At 43.6% G+C, this 18,414-nt stretch overlaps 1 protein-coding gene and 1 non-coding gene across 5 annotated transcripts; one reads left to right on the top strand and one right to left on the bottom strand.

Annotated features, from left to right (window-relative positions):
* Positions 1-2,401: 2,401 nt before the first annotated feature.
* Positions 2,402-2,474, bottom strand: TRNAR-CCG (transfer RNA arginine (anticodon CCG)). The gene has a single exon. It is a non-coding gene; the product is annotated as a tRNA-Arg (tRNA).
* Positions 2,475-7,078: 4,604 nt separating this feature from the next.
* On the top strand, positions 7,079-17,286 carry KPNA2 (karyopherin subunit alpha 2). 4 transcript variants are annotated; one of them, XM_060645658.3, is made up of 11 exons: positions 7,079-7,189; positions 8,525-8,601; positions 8,772-8,909; positions 10,873-10,961; positions 11,763-12,031; positions 12,524-12,618; positions 12,721-12,984; positions 13,704-13,937; positions 14,197-14,379; positions 15,923-16,072; positions 16,938-17,286. In XM_060645658.3, exons 2-11 carry the CDS (start codon positions 8,527-8,529, stop codon positions 17,028-17,030), a joined length of 1,590 nt encoding a protein of 529 aa, XP_060501641.2. In that variant the 5' UTR covers positions 7,079-7,189; positions 8,525-8,526; the 3' UTR covers positions 17,031-17,286. The 4 variants fall into 4 exon arrangements, with proteins under 4 accessions (XP_060501641.2, XP_060501638.2, XP_060501639.2 ...); XM_060645655.3 differs by having other exon boundaries at positions 7,079-7,193; XM_060645656.3 differs by having other exon boundaries at positions 7,092-7,193; positions 8,504-8,601.
* The last annotated feature ends 1,128 nt before the right edge of the window (positions 17,287-18,414 follow it).

Here is an 18,414-nt window from a genome sequence, read left to right as displayed (position 1 = left end):
AAAAAGAATCATATTTAAAAAAAAAAAGGAAGGATTGGTCAAGAACTTCAAACTTGGGGGTAAAGTTAAGGAAGATAAGAATTGGAAAGGTGGTTTTTTTTTTTTTAATTTTAAGTTTATTTATTGAGAGAGAGGGTAGGTGGGGGAGAGGCAGAGGGAGACTCCCATGCAGGCTCCGTGTGGTCAGTGCAGAGCCCTAGGAGAGGCTTGATCTCAGGAACCACGAGATCAGGATTTAAGCTGAAATCTAGAGTTGGACGTGTAACCGACTGGGCCACCCGGGCACCCCAGGAAAGGTGTTTCTTAAATTTGCCGATTAAAAGGTCACCTTCGAGAGGTGCCTGGATGATTCAGTTGGTTAAGCATCCAACTTCAGCTCAGGCCATGATCTCATGGTTGGCGGGTTTGAGCCCCACACTGGGCTCTGTGCTGATAGCTCAGAACCTAGAGCCTGCTTCAGATTGTGTCTCCCTCTCTCTTTGCCTCTCTCTCTCTCTCTCTCTCAAAAATAAATAAACATTAAAAATAAAAAAATAATAAATGTTTATTATTGAGGTCACCTTCAAGGAGTTTGCCCATCAGCAGGAGAGTGAGGAGAGCATGGCAGGTGGGGTAAAAGGGGACACTGGACACGTGGGGACTGCCAACGAAGCCCCCAGGCTGCACAGAGGGAGCACCCCAGGACTCGTGCAAGATACCCAGGACCAAGGGTGAGCTTTTAAGGAATGGAGAAACTGGAGAGTGTTTCTGGGCTCAGAGGAAAGAGCCAGTAATGGGGCAAGCTAACGGCATAAGCAAGAGGGATGTTAATGGGCTACTACCTTTTGAGGGTCCACTGAGTGCCAGACACGTTTCCTAAGGAGGGAGCGGATGGGTTCAGCGCAAGGTCAGAAAGGGATTGGGCTGTGACTGGAGGAGGACAAGTCTGCATCTGACACGGGAAAGGGAAGAAACGGAGGAGATGACAGCAGTGAGGGGAGAGGGAAGTGTGGAATCTGCATTAAGTGACCTGAGTCTGGGGGTTTCAGTAGCCACTCAATGTTTGCTAACTTTAGCTAAATGAACCGTGGTGAGTGAGCCACAAAACATTTACCTTAGAGAAGGAGCTAGGCTGAGAAGGAGGTTGAAGGAGAGGAATGGCGTGGGAGAGTCAGGTGAGCACTCTGGAAGCCTAAGCAGGCCAGTCAAAAGTCAGAAGGGCAGAGAACCAGTGAGGAGTTTGTCCTGCCCAGTCCTTGGGGATGGGTATTCTGTTAGGAGAGCCATCTTGCCTTTGGGAACCCGGGAGGCATTGTCACTGTCCAATGTCCCCAGATGCTGAAATTTATCTGATCTTTATCAATGAGTTCTGGTTTAAAAATTCACCACTACATTCCTAATCTTAAAAAGGGGGTAAAGATATCAGTTACATTTCTCCATCGTTTGTTGAGCTCTTAATAAAATTTTAACTTTGGAATAATGTCAGATTTACACGGAAGTTGCAAAGGTAGAACAGCGGGCTCACGTATACCGTGCACCCAGTTTCCTCTAATGTTAACGTCTTATATGACCATGTACATTTGACATAATGAAGAAATCAACATTGGTGCATTACTGTTTTTCCCACTAACATCCTTTTCCTGTTTCAGGTTGAAATCCAGGATGGCACATCGCATTTAGTATTTAGTTGTTTTTAAAGAGTAGGAATTAACTCAGGGATATTCCTCTTGTACAAGTTTTGCAAGAAGAGTTTAAAATTTTCAAGCTGGTCAACTGAACCGGTCTGAAAAGATTAAACTCTGTATTTCTTTTGCTACATTAATTTGCAAACCAAACACACACACACACACACACACACACACACACACACACACACCCTACACATACCCCAAAAACATAGGTCCTAACTACAATTTGTTGTTCATAACGCTTCAGGATAGAAACCGTAAAATGTTTATTATATTTGTCCGTTGCAACAGCACTGTTGCTTCTCAATAAATTCTCCTTCGTATTGAAAATAAATCCGTTTGGAGCCAGCACAGTTGGATCTACTCACACTACCCGTTTGGATTAGGATGGGGAGGTTTTGGATGTGTGGCTGTCCATGCTACGCTTGAAACGGTGGACAAAAAGAGGTAATGCCATGTGTCTACTTCGTGCTTTCTAATGATTTTTTTCTTTTAATAAGAAGCCATTATAATCTAAGCAGAAGTTAAACGTTCCTCTCTTGGCCCCCATATCACCCTTCATTCGCAAGGTCCCAACTGCGGTATTTTTAAAGCGCGGACATACATCTCCTAACTTGTAAATTCAGTTGTTTCGGAGATCGCTGTAGAGAGGTGAAGTGACCACAATTCAAAATCTACTTCACTGCCGTCAGTGCCCATCACCGCCTTTCTCTCCACCAAAACTAATCTCCGTGCGACCCAGATGGGACTCGAACCCACAATCCCCAGCTCCGGAGGCTGATGCCTTATCCATTAGGCCACTGGGTCACCACAGGATCCGGGTTCTCACACCGTCTCCTTACGCGATGCCATCATCGCGCCCCGCCCCGAGCTCCGCGGCCTCGAGACGGGCGCCGTACGATTTGGGAGCCGCCCCCAGCGGCGGCCCCGCGCGCCTGCGCCCCCCTGCGCTGAGCCCGGCCCGTCGCCCGCGGCCCCGTGCGCCTGCGCGTGGCCTTGCCTGCCCCACAGCCCCCGGGGCTGCGTGGCCGGCACGCGGGCAGCTCCGGGCGGCCTCCTACCTGTACGGTTCTTCTCGGAAGGTCGTCTGTCCTGGCTGCGCATTCCGCGCTCTTGGGGAACTTTAAACGAAATTCCAATGCCTGTCCTCCCTCCGTTCTGATTCCCTGGCTGGGCCCGGGCGTCTGCATTTTACAGAGTTCCCTGGGACCGCCTAGTGCCGCCTGTCGCAGAGCCTGAGGTCCTTCCTCACCTACACACCCGCCACCTTCCCGTCCCTTATAGCTCCTCCTCCCCTTTCTTTCCTGCAGTTATTCTACATACAGCATTGTGATAAACTATTATGTGCTGGGGACTGTTGGGGGATTCCAGGGTGAACAGGTTTTTTTTTTTTTTCCTCCCCCAAATCTGCCCTTCTCCCTTACTCATTTACATCCATTTTCCTCCCTTGTCTCTTCTTTCCCTCCGGATTAAAGGGAAAATGGATTTAACAACGTCCGTCAATACAAAAATAATATGGATTTTGTTTTTATCCCATCCCAGGTCTTGGATAAAGACTTAGAGACTTTGTTTCCACGCCCGGTATGTCCATGCGTGTTGCATGTAAAAGATGCTGCATTCGTGGTTTTTAAAAATACACAATTTCGTTTTCTCCTTAGACACCTAACGCCTGTTAGTTGTAAACTTGTACAAAGTATGCGTCAACCAAATGAAGAAAACTGAAATTGACTATGATTCTATCATTTGGAGCTTACCGCTGTTAACGTATTGGTATGTATCTTTCAAATTTTATGTGTCTGTGTGTCAGTATGTCACTTCTATTGCCCGTGGACCCTGAGTCGTTCAGGAAATGCTTTTAATGAAAACTAGGACGCTATTTAGTAAATAACAATTCACTCATCATTTAGCACTGGTGGTGCAGAAATGATAGTGGGTAAAACTCACATCTCCGTGAACCGCGGCAGTGGAACCAGAGTAGTAATAGTCATCCTTCATGTTTGTGCCCTGGCAAAGGTGGGGGTGGAGGTAGCCAGCTTCACTTAAGAATATCCTTGATGACTGTAAGAATTGTCAATGGTATTAAATCCCCACACTTGAGTGCACACCTTTTTAATATTTTGTGTGACAAAATATGCATAAATCATTTCTACCACATACCAAAATACAATGGTTGACTCTTTGTTTTTGCACTTTTTTTATTTAAAAAAAAATTTTTTTTTTTAAACGTTTATTTATTTTTGAGACAGAGAGAGACAAAGCATGAACGGGGGAGGGGCAGAGAGAGAGAGGGAGACACAGAATCGGAGGCAGGCTCCAGGCTCTGAGCTCTGAGCCATCAGCCCAGAGCCCCACGCGGGGCTTGAACTCACGGACCGCGAGATGGTGACCTGAGCCTAAGTCGGACGCTCAACCGACTGAGCCACCCAGGTGCCCCTAAAAAATGTTTTTTTTAATGTTTGTTTTTGGGAGAGAGAGCACGAACAGGGGAGGGGCAGAGAGAGAGGGAGACACAGAATCTGAAACAGGCTCCAGGCTCTGAGCTGTCAGCACAGAGCCCAACGCAGGGCGCTAACTCATGACCTGAGCTGATGTTGGACACTTAACCGACTGAGCCACCCAGGTGCCCCTGCACTTTTTTTTTTTTTTTTTTTTTTTAACATTTCATTTGTAAGCAATCTCCAACCTCAGCTGGGGCTCGAACTCACAACCCCCGAGGTCAAGAGTTGCTGGCTCTAGGAACTAAGCCAGCCAAGCACCCCACAATGGTTTTCTCTTGAGGAAAAAACAATTGTGTGATGTTTGAGTTGCAGGCTAAACTAACTTCTTCAGTGGAACATAGTTTTTACTTGAAGAACAATTTGACAAACTAATTATTCAGACTTGGGCACACTGGGGTTTGCTTCCTTGAAAGCAGTTTCAAGCTATACTATTAGCACAAACAGTCCTGTAGAAGAGAGAGGATATCTCACACTCAAAGGCCTCTGTAGACATTTTATTGCACTATGCTGCATCTTTATCACCAAACTAATTCCTGTGTCTGGGGATGGAAGGTACTGATTGGCCCTGGCCAGACAAGGCTCTCTCCTGAATCTCCATCCAAACTAGAAGAGCTAAGAGGGAAGGTCTATGGTTACCCCAGGGGAACGTTGTATCTTTCAAAGGCAACTCTCTCAGATTCCACATTGTATTTCTGTTTCAGGTTGTTTTCAGGTGAGGGTATAGAATAGTGGTTGAGAGCCTGGCAGCCTGGGTCGGAATCCTGTCTGCCATTTACTGACTGTGTGAACCAGGACAAGCTACTTAACCACTCACGATTCAGTCTTCTCTTCTGTGAAATGGTACAGGTAATAATAATGCTACAACACAGAGTTGTGAAGATTAGATGTATTAATATATGTAAAACATTTAGAACAGCTTTGGGCACATAGTACTCTGTATTTTGAAGCAAGAGAAAACCTGATATAACCAGCTTAAACAACCAAGAAAGTGTGTCGGATGACAAAATTGCAAAGTTATATAATTGCAACCTTCAGAGGTAGGACAGGCTGTTGATCAGAGCTTTCATAGTTTCTCTACAACTGTCCTATTCAGATGTCTAGGCCTCACATCCCCCAGTTCAGAAGAACAGAGCCTGCTTTCCTACCTCCAGTCATTAAACAAAAGGCATAGGCTTCCCAACTGAATGAATTTAGGTCACATGCCTGCCTCTAAACCATTCACAGTAGCCAAGAGAATCCCTTGCAGTGACCGGTTTCGGGGTGAATTCCTTTCACATTTTTGCACTTAGGGGGATGGGATCATGCTGCTTGAGTAGGTGGGAGTAGAATCAACCGTCTATGAATCCCATGGCTGCGACACAATGAGTGAGGCTGGCAAAATGCCTTCAACAATAGATGAATTTATTTATCGTAAATAATTTGTAGTGAATTTATTAATATTAAAAAATAAACCAGTACAACATTTCTAAAAACACCCTTTTAAGAATACAAAAAAAAAAAAAATTCCAGAAAGAAAACCAAAAAGATTTAATTCTGATGCTCTGATAACCATTCACGATGCTTTTAAAAAAAGTACACGGCAAAAGAATGCAAACGTGTTATTCAGAAATGTGTAAAATACCACATAGAACACATTGGAACAATTGTCAAAACTTGAACACAGACTATATAATAAATGATAGCATCAAAGTTCAGTTGTCCTGGGGTCCCTGGCTGGCTTAGCCAGGATAGCATGTGACTCTTGATCTCTAGGCCATGAGTTTGAGCCCCACATTGGGTGTAGAGATGACTAAAAAAAAAAAAAAAAAAAAAAAAAAAATTCATTTGTCCTGAATTTGATGACTGTGATGTGGTCATATAAGAGAATGTCATTAGAAGATACGCACTGAAGGGGGATGTGGGTGTCTCAGAAGGTTAAGCAACTGACTCTTGATCTCGGCTCAGATCATGATCTCATGGTTTGTGAGATTGAGTCCCAAGTCGGGTCTGTGCTGATAGTGTGGAGCCTGCTTGGGATTCTCTCCCCTTCTCTCTCTGCCCCTCCCCCTCTTGTGCTCTCAAAATAAATAAACTTAAAAAAAGAGAAGATACACACTGAAGTATTTGGAGTATTTGGACATGATTTCTGAAAGTTACTCTCAAATAGTTTGGAAAGTTAATGTAAAAGCCATACATGTATTATACACACATGCACGTGTGTGTACATAGAGAAATAGCAAAGGTGGCAAAATGTTAAAATTTGGCAAATCTGCATCAAGATTTGTAATTCTTCTGTATTTGAAATTATTTAAAAATAAATGAGTGTCTGAAGAAAAAGCCATACAAAGCCTTTTGTTAGCATATTTGTGGCTTCTATGCAGTCTTTTACGACACAAGCTAAAAAAAATTAAAACTAAAAAATGTAACACAAGCCTGCCTTATCCCTTCTCTCCATAATGGTCAGAAACCCCTGCCAAGTTCCTTCTGTGTCCTAGCAGGTAAAAAACGCATAGCGGTATGTTTCTATACCAAGATTTTTTTTTTTTTTAATCTACCTCCTCTATGTCAAGGTTTTTAAAGGGAATCGTTTTGGAAATCATTTGTGGTGTTTTGGTTGAAGCAGCCGCCCAGGCAAACGAGCAGCGAGCGTCGTCACTTGCATAATCTCCCTGCAAAGACCCGAGGTTCGGGCCAAAGCAGGGCGGAGAACTTGCCCGCTGCATGCTGGGATCTGGAGTCTTTCCTCTCCGAACTGCAAAGTGCTCTGGGATTGCCCGGCCGCTCCCATATCTCGCGATGCTATCCTCTCTTCTTCTTGGCCCTATGACCAACCCCCCTAACGTGTTTTTCAAATCCGCCAATGGGCACACGGCGTAGACTCGAACCAGCCAATCGGAGTGCGGGGACACCGGGAAATTTAAATCGCGCCGGCCGGCAGCACGAGCCACACCGTCTTTGGGCTGAGCCGTGGTGGACGTTTTCAGGGCAGCTGACCTGCACCCTGCGCGCCCCGCACCGCCTCTTGTGGAATCCTGAGCCGGCCGTGTAGGTACGAACTCGGGCCGGGGTCCGGCCGGAGCGATAACGGCAGGCCTGCGGGCCGCGCTCCGCTTGCGGGTGGCGGGAGGGGAGGGCCCGAGTACACGCCCGACCTGGCTTTGGCCTCCCTCGTTGACGAGGCCTCGGGGGCGTCGTTCGTTGACGAAGCGGCTGTTTTGCGATGCGAGTGATTGGGCTTTAGGGCGCCGCGGCTGTGCGAACCGCAGCGGAGAGCCCTTGCGCATCGCGGCCCGGCAAATCGGTGAGGCCCGAGGGCTGGAGTCCGGGGAGGCGGCCCGGCCCCCTCCTCCGCCTGTTCCCCGCTGCGTCTTCCCGGGTGGGGGGCAGGGGCAGGGCCTGGCGATGGGGGTGGCAGTTGGAAGAACTCTCTCTTAATACGTAGGCCCAGGGCGGGCTGTGACACCGTTTCGTCAAAGAACACGAAATGAAAGCTAACAAATTGTAAGGGGGACTTGTACTTGGCGCTTTTTGGCGATTGCTCTTGAAGATCTCAGTCTGAATGAAGCACAGTTGAGATCCGCCTGATTAAGTGCATTCACTCGAAATTCCTGGAAATGAAATGAGATGCTGAAGGTGGACAGCTGCGTCTCAAGTTTTCAGTGTGGACAGGAAATGTTTAGGGAAGGTTCCGTAGTGTAATGAGGAGCCAGGTTTCTCCTTAATTTTCAAGTGTGGAGAATGTACCTATTTTGGCCACTTAAAAACAGTAGATAGAGCCTCCAGAGGATGGATATTGGATTTATTTCCCCTAGGACATTGGTTTTAACTGTGAGCTCAGTTCTCCTACTTTGTCTTCAATTAACTATTTAATTGAAATAGTCCAGTTGCACTGCCCAGTGACCCAAGTGGCTGGTCCAAATTGGGATATGCTGTAAGCTTAAAGTACGCACAGGATTTCAAGGTTTCGGAGGATTAGTATGAAGAAAGTGTAAAATATCTCAATGGCTCGAAATATTATAGCACGTTGAAATGAGAATATATTGGGTGTGTTGGGTTAAATAAGACGTGAAAATTAATTTCATTTGTTGCTTTTTGAAAAATGCAGGCCTGGAAATTGAAATTTATACAGCTTGCGCTCTATTTCTGATGGACAGCCCCGCTCCAGGAAGTCTCAGCCCTTGGGAGGGGAGGGGACTACTACAGTTTGGCCACTTCAGTGCTTCATAGTGCTGAAGGAGGAAGTTGCTCCTCTAAGAGACAAGTGTGGATGCAATACATGCCTGATGATTCTGTTGGTGCTCCTCTTACTGACGAAGCAAAATGATGAAGGAGAAATCTTTCCTTTCCTCCGTCTTCTAGCTTTCTCCCTTTGTTTCACAGCCATGTCCACCAACGAGAATGCTAATTCACCAGCTGCCCGCCTTAACAGATTCAAGAACAAGGGGAAAGACAGTACAGTGAGTACCTTCCGTTGCTTTCCTATGCTATTTTTTTTTTTTTTTTAATGCAAAGACACTTGGGAAGGGGTCAAAACTTGGAGGAAATTTGAAATAAGCGCTCTCACTTGGCCAGAAGAACTGATACGATAGGTGAAGACGATAGGTGAAGTGGTGTATCTTTTTTCAAGGAAATGAGGCGCCGCCGAATAGAAGTTAACGTGGAGCTGAGGAAAGCTAAGAAGGATGACCAGATGCTGAAAAGGAGAAACGTAAGCTCGTTTCCTGATGACGCAACTTCCCCACTGCAGGAAAACCGCAACAACCAGGTAAGTATGTAGTAGGTTATGAGTTATGGTCGATTCAGAAGATCAATATGGTGCTTTTCTTAGAAATTTAAATAACGTTCCTAGCCTAATGGTTTTAACGATCACCTTTGCGAAGATCTTTTTTTCTGTCCCCAGTCAGTAATTCTAATGAGTTGTCTTCTTTCTTGCCCACTCTCCATAACTGATTCCAAGGTCTCCTTTAGCTCTAAACTCCCTTGAGGTTTCCCTGCATTTCTAGCCACCAGTTCGGTACCTTGACTGGCCATTCCAGTATTAAATGAAAGTTAGTGTGTCCAGAACCAATCGTTTTCCAATTTTTTGGATGTTCTCTATTTTTTGTATTTTCCACCATCTTTGTTCAGATGTTTTTCCTCCTGAGATATTTAAAAGAAAACTTTTTTTAACGTTTATTTTTGAAAGAAAGAGAGAGAGAGAGAGAGACAGAGCATGAGCAGGGGAGGGGCAGAGAGAGAGAGAGACAGAACTGAAGCAGGCTCCAGGCTCTGAGCTGTCAGCACAGAGCCCGATGTGGGGCTTGAATTCACGAACCACGAGATCATGACCTGAGCCCAAGTCCGGCGCTTAACTGACTCAGCCACCCAGGTGCCCCTCTCCTGCAATATTTTCAGTGATCTTCTAATTTATCTTTTCCTTCATTCTATGCCACACACTATATACCTAAAAATATTCTTGAAATACTGTTTAGACTTGTTATTTCTCTGCTGAAAAAACTTTGGTAGGTTTTTTTTTAACATTTATTTTGAGAGAGAGAGCGAGCGCACATGCACTTGTGGGAGAGACGTGGAGGAAGAGAGGGAAGCCCGAGCAACTCCGTGCTATCAGTGCAGAGCCTGACGAGGGCTTGATCTCCCCAAGTGTGAGATCATGACCTGAACCTAAATCGTTTTGGACGCTTAACCTGAGTCACCCACACACCTCAAAAACTTTGGTAGTTTTAAATCCATATTCTTGGAAGTTTTATTTTAAGATTTTATTTTTGAGTAATTTCCACACCCAACGTGGAGCTCAAACTCACAACCCCGAGATCAAGAGTTGCACGCTCCGCTAACAGAGCCAGCCAGGTGCCCCTGGAAGGTTTATTTTTGTAAATTCGATCCATCTTAGACTTTCAGATTATCTTTTTTTTTATCTTTAAAAGATACTGGGAACTTTCCTGCTTTTTTTACATTATGCTTTCCTTTAGAGCTCCAAATGGTTTTTTTTCATGAAATAGTATCTATGTGCTGTCTGTAGAGTACTATATTCAAATCCTATCTTCTTACAGCACTCCTTGATCAACCTGATAGGAAAAATGTCCCCTTTTCAGAATTCGCATAGCACCCCAGCCGTGCATCACAAATGGAGAGTGAATGTGTGTATATTTGCCACTTATTTTATGGTGTCTGTTTTTCACATTTCCCTTAAGTTGTAAGCTCTTATGGAAAAAGGGGCACTGTCTTTTTGAGTTAACTATAGTACTGGTTCTCAAGCTCTTCTGTGGTGTTCACAACGTGAGACATTCCTATAGCACTGTACTGTGGAAATGCATAGATTAGAAGCTTAGATGAGAAAATTCCTAGCACGTTGCCTATATAACTGCATCCTTTTCTCCCTGACAGCGTATCTGAATGTGGGTGATTGAGACTAATGTAGAACAACGTCCAAACTGCTCTAATTTAATTTACTAGATTGTTCACAGTCTCCTCTTTTAGTGACAAAATGCTTTAATACTCCATAATTGGAGATTCCAGGGATTCATAATACCAAGTTTGAGTGCTCTTCTACATCTAAAATAATGGATATTTAGTTAACGGCCACAATTCCGCATAAGTCTAAACTTACAGTAACTGATTTTAAAAAGGTCTTCACAGAAAAGGTCTTCACAGTGCCAGGTAGAGATTTTATTGTTTATATTTAATCTTAAAAATGATAATTTGCAAAATTGATCCCATTGTCCTTGCAGGGCACTGTCAATTGGTCTGTTGATGACATTGTCAAAGGCATAAATAGCAACAATTTGGAAAGCCAGCTCCAGGCTACTCAAGCTGCTAGGTAAGTCTTTTCGGCTATAGCATGAATGACATCACTAAGATACCAGCCTTTTTAGATTTTTGTTGTTATTGGGAAAGAGACAGATGGCATGGGTAAAATAAAGGTTAACTTGGCCAAAAGCCTGATTTCATTAGAGTCTTTCCGTAGGTGAAACTGTAATTTTGTAATTGCCTCAAGTCCCACCCACCCCCAGTGATAATCACTGTCAACCTTTTGGCATACCTTTTAAGTAAATTACAAAGTTTTGTCAAAGTGGCATTTCAAAGTGGTGTCAGAGAAAGGAATCAGTAAGTGGGATTGGCACGTGCATTTAGAATGGTGCCTTTACTCACTTTCCATCAAACGCAAGTATTTTGTGACATTTGTAACAGAATTAATAATTTCTATAGTTTGACAGTGTGCTCAAAAATCCAAGTGACAAATGATGAAGGAAAAGATGTTTAACCTCACCAGTAGTTAGGGAGACACAGATCACCCCACTGGTAGTGTAATTCTGTCAGACTGCCGAAATTTTAAAGTGACAAGATCTAAAGTAGTTTCCGCGGATGCAGCGAAGAGGCTAATTTCCATTACTGGTAATTCTTCAATTTTGGATAAAAGGTAGTTAAAGACACCACCTGGGTAGCACCATTGCAACCAGTCTGTTAATCTCCTCTTAAATTCCATGATATCTCAACATTATTGCATGACTTTAAAAGGTTATCTATAGTTCTAAACTCCTGAATTGCATTTTAAATCGATTTTTACACAAACTTTTGTTATTCCTCCTCAACTTTCATTTTTCTTTTTGCTTACCCTTAGGAAACTGCTTTCTAGGGAAAAACAGCCTCCCATAGACAACATAATCCGAGCTGGTTTGATTCCAAAATTTGTGTCCTTCTTGGGCAGAACTGATTGTAGCCCCATTCAGTTCGAATCTGCTTGGGCCCTCACTAACATTGCTTCCGGTACATCAGAACAGACCAAGGCTGTGGTAGATGGAGGTGCTATCCCAGCATTCATTTCTCTGTTGGCCTCTTCCCATGCCCACATCAGTGAGCAAGCTGTATGGGCTCTAGGAAACATTGCAGGTACTTGGATTTAAAACAGATTTTTTTAAGAGAGTTTTTTTTCGTTGTTTTTAATGTTTATTTGTTTATTTTTGAGGGAGCGTGAGTGGGGGAGGGGGAGAGAGAGGGAGACACAGAATCTGAAGCAGGCTCCAGGCTCTGAGGTGTCAGCACAGAGCCCAAGGCAAGGCTCGAACTCTCTGACTTTGAGATCGTGACCTGAACCGAAGTCGGATGCTTAACCGACTGAGCCACCCGGGCGCCCCAGATTTAAAATTCTCTTGACTGATTGTTTCTAATCCTACTGAGGTTGGAAGAAGTGGCTTATCATAAGTAATAGTGACCTGTGTGTTAAGATTTAAGTTTGTTTGCTTCCCATGCTTATCAGGGGTGAAAGTGGTGGCTAAGTAAGTTAGGGATTTCCCAGGGTTGTCTTTGTGTTAAGACCCATTCAGTCACTGTACACTAATGGTGCTAGAAAAATAGTTACAAATTAACCTTGCCTTTGTTTAGGTGATGGTTCAGTTTTCCGAGACTTGGTTATCAAGTATGGTGCAGTTGACCCGCTGTTGGCTCTCCTTGCTGTTCCTGACATGTCCTCTTTAGCAGTAAGTTACTAACATAAGTCCGGTTACTCGCTTCTTGATTCCAGTTTTTCCCATCTCCTCAAAATACAGAGGACCTCTCATTGCATTTTTCTTTCCCCTCAGTGTGGTTACTTACGGAACCTTACTTGGACACTTTCAAACCTTTGTCGCAACAAGAATCCTGCACCCCCATTAGATGCTGTTGAGCAGATTCTGCCTACCTTAGTTCGTCTTCTGCATCATGATGATCCAGAAGTATTAGCGGATACCTGCTGGGCCATTTCCTACCTTACTGATGGTCCAAATGAACGGATTGAGATGGTCGTGAAAACAGGAGTTGTGCCCCAACTTGTGAAGCTTCTAGGAGCTACTGAATTGCCCATTGTGGTAAGTTGATAACTTTATCATTTATTTATTTAGTTAGTTAGTTAGTTGGTTGTTTAGTTAGTTGGTTGGTTGGTTGGTTGTTTAGCTTCGTTTAGTTTAGTTAGTTTGAGAGAGCTTGACCAGGGGAAAGGGGCAGAGGGAGAGAATTCCTAAGTAGCCTCCACGCTCCCTGGGGAGCTAGATGGGGGGCTTGATCCCATGACACTTGGATCATGACCTGAGCTGAAATCAAGATTTGGACAGTCAGCCAGCTGAGCCACCCAGGTGCCCCAGTTGTTAACATTAAGTTTTTTTTTAATGTTTATTTTTCAGAGGGAGAGAGTGTTTATTTATGTTTGAGAGTGTGGGTGGTAAAGGGCAGAGAGAGTGGAAGACACAGAATCCGAAGCAGGCTCCAGGCTCCAAGTTGTCAGCACAGAGCCCAACGTGGGCCTTGAACTCACGAACCATGAGATCATGACCTGAGCTGAAGTCGGATGCTTAACTGACTGTGACTGAGCTACCGAGGCACCTCCCCACCCCACCCCCCCACCCCAGTTGTTAACTTTTAGATGAGAATAGAAAACATAAGCATGGTCAATTAATAAACTGATACTGACATATTACCTATTTTAGGGCCATGATGAGGCTCTGACTTGACAAAACCTTTGGGGTATAGACTTGTGGAACAGTGCTGAAAAAATAAAAGTTAACAGCTGGCATCTACATTTCCTTTTCAGACTCCTGCGCTAAGAGCCATAGGAAACATTGTCACTGGGACAGATGAACAGACTCAGGTTGTAATAGATGCGGGAGCACTTGCTGTCTTTCCCAGCCTACTAACGAACCCCAAAACTAATATTCAGAAGGAAGCTACGTGGACAATGTCAAACATCACAGCTGGTCGCCAGGACCAGATACAGCAAGTTGTGAATCATGGATTAGTTCCATTCCTCGTTGGTGTTCTCTCTAAGGTGAAGTAGTCTTAACTTAATCGAAGGATGTTAGTATTTACGGATGGACACTTGGTAGAGCTGTGCTTGATAAGATTCTTGATGTGCCAGTGCTGGTTCTGCTTCTAGTTCTTTGCTAAATAGTAGCCAGTGACCTCTTACCTTTAAGGTTGGATGGAATCAGTTGGTAGTTTGGGTCCTTGTTTTTCTAAAACAATACTTCTGGAATTTTAGTTTTACAATCGTTTCTGAAGTAAACTTGTTTCCTTATGTTCATTAGGCAGACTTTAAGACACAAAAGGAAGCTGTGTGGGCTGTGACCAACTATACGAGTGGCGGAACAGTGGAGCAGATTGTATACCTCGTTCACTGTGGCATAATAGAACCATTGATGAACCTCTTAACTGCAAAAGATACCAAAATCATTCTGGTTATTCTGGATGCCATTTCAAACATCTTTCAGGTAGGTGTTAAGGTAGCATTGGAATTTGGGCTTGATGATAAGTGATTTAAACTCAGGGTAGGGCAGCTAAGTTTACTTAGTAGGCCACAGAATTAGAAAGGCTATTTTAATGTGGGCCACACTCTTGGTAAGACGTGACAAGGGATTATAAGAGATCTAAGTGGATGACCTGAATTGAAATCAAATCCGTATGTGGACACTGTTCATGCCCATCTAATTTGTCAAGAATCTTTAATTCTCCAATATCCTACTGAATTTTGGTGAAATTAGATTTTGATGACTTAGTTATCTAATTGGTTTTTTTCTGATTCCATTCCTAATTGACCTAGCGTGTGGCACTTAGTCACAGTGGTTGGTGGGAGGTAGGTCCTACCTAACGACTTCTGATTATGGAAATTTTACCTACAAAGAGTTGAGTCTAGAATGGTGATGCTTGGTGTATTCATCATCCAGCATAAATAATTTGTCAACATTTGGCCTGTTTTCGTACTTTCCCTTACCCAAGCCCTCTCTAAGTTATTTTGAAGAAAGTAAGTTATTTCATCTGTAAATATTTATCTTCTAATTTGAGGACTTTAAAAAAGGCCATAATATCATTTTTATACTAATAAATTCTTGATGTCAGCAAATAATCCATTCAGGGAAATTTGTTTTTATGCAGCATAGGCCATCTTTGCCCTTAGATGGTGGTTCTCTGCCTTGACTACACTTTGGTGTTATCTGAGGTGCTTTTATGAAACAGTAATTTTCGGTTCCCATCAAAGATCAATTGAACCTGGATGTAGTGGTTTGTTTTTGTTTTTTTTTTTTTTAATGTTTGTTTTTGAGAGAGCAAGAGAGAGACCGAGTACAAGGGGCAGGGAGGGGCAGAGAGAAGAGGGGGGTACACAGAATCCACAGCAGGCTCCAGGCTGTGAGCTGTTAACACAGAGCCTGACGCGGGGCTTGAACCACGAACTGTGAGATCATGACCTGAGCTGAAGTCGAATGCTTAACCTACCGAGCCACCCAGGCAACCCGATATGGTGTCATTTTTAAATTTGCCTGGATGATTTTGATGCAAAGAAATTACTGAGAACTACTTGGAAGATCTCTGAGATCTCCAGAAGTAGCTGCCGAGAGCAAGTACAGATCTCATCACCTTGAATTTAAAAAAAAAATTGTTTTTAATGTTTATTTATTTTTGAGAGAGAGAGACACAGCGCGAGAGGGGTAGGGGCAGAGAGAGGGAGACAGAGATGCAAAGCAGGCTCCAGGCCCTGAGCTGTCAGCACAGAGCCTGATGCCAGGCTGGAACTCACAAGCCATGAGATCATGACCTGAGCCGAAGTTGGAGGCTCAACAGACTGAGCCACCGAGGGGCACCTGATCACCTTGAATTTTTAAAAAAATGTAAACTGGAGATAAAATGATCTCATAGGGTTATTGGCAGGAACTTCCAAGTGTATGTCTGATACATATATCAACAGCCAATCATAAACTTTGTTTTTATCACTAAAATGGAACATTCAGTAAATTCAAGTAAACTGAGAATGTTTTTTAGGCTGCTGAGAAACTAGGTGAAACTGAGAAACTCGGTATAATGATTGAAGAATGCGGAGGTTTGGACAAAATTGAAGCTCTACAAAACCATGAAAATGAGTCTGTGTACAAAGCTTCATTAAACTTGATTGAGAAGTATTTCTCTGTAGAGGTGAGTAACAGGGTAGTGTTAACGAGAAGTTGGAAAATACACAAAGTCAAGCCCATAAGATTTTTTCCTTACTCTTTTTTTTTTTTTGACATTTATTCATTTTTTGATAGAGACAGAGCATGGGGGGTGGGGGGCAGAGAGAGAGAGAGAGGGAGACACAGAATCTCGGGAGCAGGCTCCAGGCTATGAATTGACAGCATAGAGCCCGACGCGGGGCTCGAACTCACAGACCGTGAGACCATGGCCTGAGCTGAAGTCGGATGCTTAACTAACTGAGCCACCCAGGCGCCCCTCCTTACACTTTTTAAATGAGCCTCGTGACCTTGTTAAATTTAGCAAAATATTACTGTGTGAGTAGGACATAATGTATATGTTTGCTCCTCAAATATTTGGCTTGATGATCATATCTTGACAGATTTAAAAAATTTTTTTAAATCACCACTGTACTTTCAAATGAATAGCTTTATAGGGATTTTAGAATGTCTGGAGAGTAAGTTTGTGTAGGAGTTGATGGAGAAGGGGCCCAACCCCATCACCACACTCAGGAGTTAATAAGCCTTTTCATTTCCTCCTGGAAAGTGGCGGGTGGGGAAGAAAATCTTTTTTTCTCTTTTTTTTTTGTTCTTGTGGTAGCATTCCTGAATCCATTCAGAATCTTCTTCTCCCAGGCACTCCTGAATTGGCAAGTTTTCAGCAGCTCTGCGATCACTATTTGAAATACTGAAATACATTATAGGATTGATTAGAGGGGTAACGTAGGTGAAGACCTTAGGAGTAAATACAGACTTCTAGGCAGGCTGCTGCTTAGAAATGTGCCATACTTGCGGGACTATATTGTTTGGTTTTGTTTTTTTAATACTTTCAGGAAGAAGAAGATCAAAATGTTGTGCCAGAAACTACCTCTGAAAGCTACACATTCCAAGTTCAGGATGGCACTCCCGGGACCTTTAACTTTTAGATTGTACAGCTGAGGCATAAAGTTGTTTGTTGTGTACTACGTTTGGTAGAAGTTTGTCTTACTGTTTTCTCTACTAAACTCTTTTTAAATGTGTTTTGTTATTGTAGCACTTTTTACAATGGAAACTATACTTGAACAGTTCTGAACTGTACAAACTGTATGAAGCTTCTCCTCTCGGTGGGTTTCTTATTTCTCTGTGGAATCTCATATCTTGCAGTGTCCTGTAAATAAAGATTAAATTCCACCCTTTTCTTTACTTCACCGTTTCTGTGTACTGCTTTCTAATTTGGGGTCCTTAAGCTTGCACATGAAGGGTGATCCAGCCAAACCAATGTGACGAACCAGAGGTGTGGTTCTGGTTGGAGACGTTGCCTGGTGTGAGGTTTGTGATGTCATCAAGGATATAGGGGTGATCACTTTTTCCCCGCCCACTTCTGAGTTCCCACTTGTTCTAGGCTGCGGCTTTGTAAATAATGGCTGTTGGCGCTTCCAGACTTCATACCCTCTACACACCAGCTAGAAAAGAATTTTTCAGAAGTTCTCACAGAAAAATGAACAAAATTTCCCAGAAGCCCTCAGCCAGTATCTCCTTAAATCTCACTGGCCAGGGAGATGGGATTAAAAACAATAAATTTAGGCGTGCCTGGGTGGCTCAGTCGGTTAATTGACTGACTTTGGCTCAGGTCATGATCTGGTTCGTGAGTTTGAGCCCCGCGTCCGGCTCTGTGCTGACAGCTCAGAGCTTGGAGCTTGCTTCAGATTCTGTGTCTCCCCCTCTCTTAGCTCCTGCCATGTTCATGCTGTGTCTCCCAATAATAAACGTTAAAAAAAAATAAAATTAATCACAAGCATCTTGGAGCAAGAAGTGGAATTCACTCCTCCCAAACTTCAGGGCTGAACATGGTTTCAAAGCTGTGCCTTGACGTCACCTGGGAAAGTTTACCCAGAAGTTGTGTTTAATTGGTAAGGAGTGGGGGTCTAAATGTCCTCTTGAATTTAATTCCCATATACTCCCATACTGTCTGGATTGAAAGCCACCATAAGGATTAGTTATGCTATTAGCAGTGTAGGAAATGGATTTGGGGGAGGGAGGGAAGGTTGACTACAGGCCCCAAAGGTCTTAGGACAAATGAAATAACATAAGCACTTCTGTCTGTTGCCCCTTTGGTGGAAACATACTGAGCCAAATCTCCATTGCTGATAATCGAACAGCTTTGCCTGCTTGTTTTCCCACGGAGGGTCAGGAGCTGTGGTGGTGGAGGTGGGCATTTGGGTTGAAGACTAAAAAACGAGTTATGACCACAAAGGGCACTGTAGTCAGTAAAATAAGACAATTTTTCAAGTCAGTAGTGTAATGCAACAGATACCCGCTTACCTTCTCTCA

Source organism: Panthera onca, chromosome E1, assembly GCF_046562875.1.
Source record: "Panthera onca isolate mPanOnc1 chromosome E1, mPanOnc1 haplotype 2, whole genome shotgun sequence".
Taxonomy (NCBI): domain Eukaryota; kingdom Metazoa; phylum Chordata; class Mammalia; order Carnivora; family Felidae; genus Panthera; species Panthera onca.
Note: the sequence above shows the minus strand (reverse complement) of the source record. Positions and strands in the feature narration are given on the sequence as shown.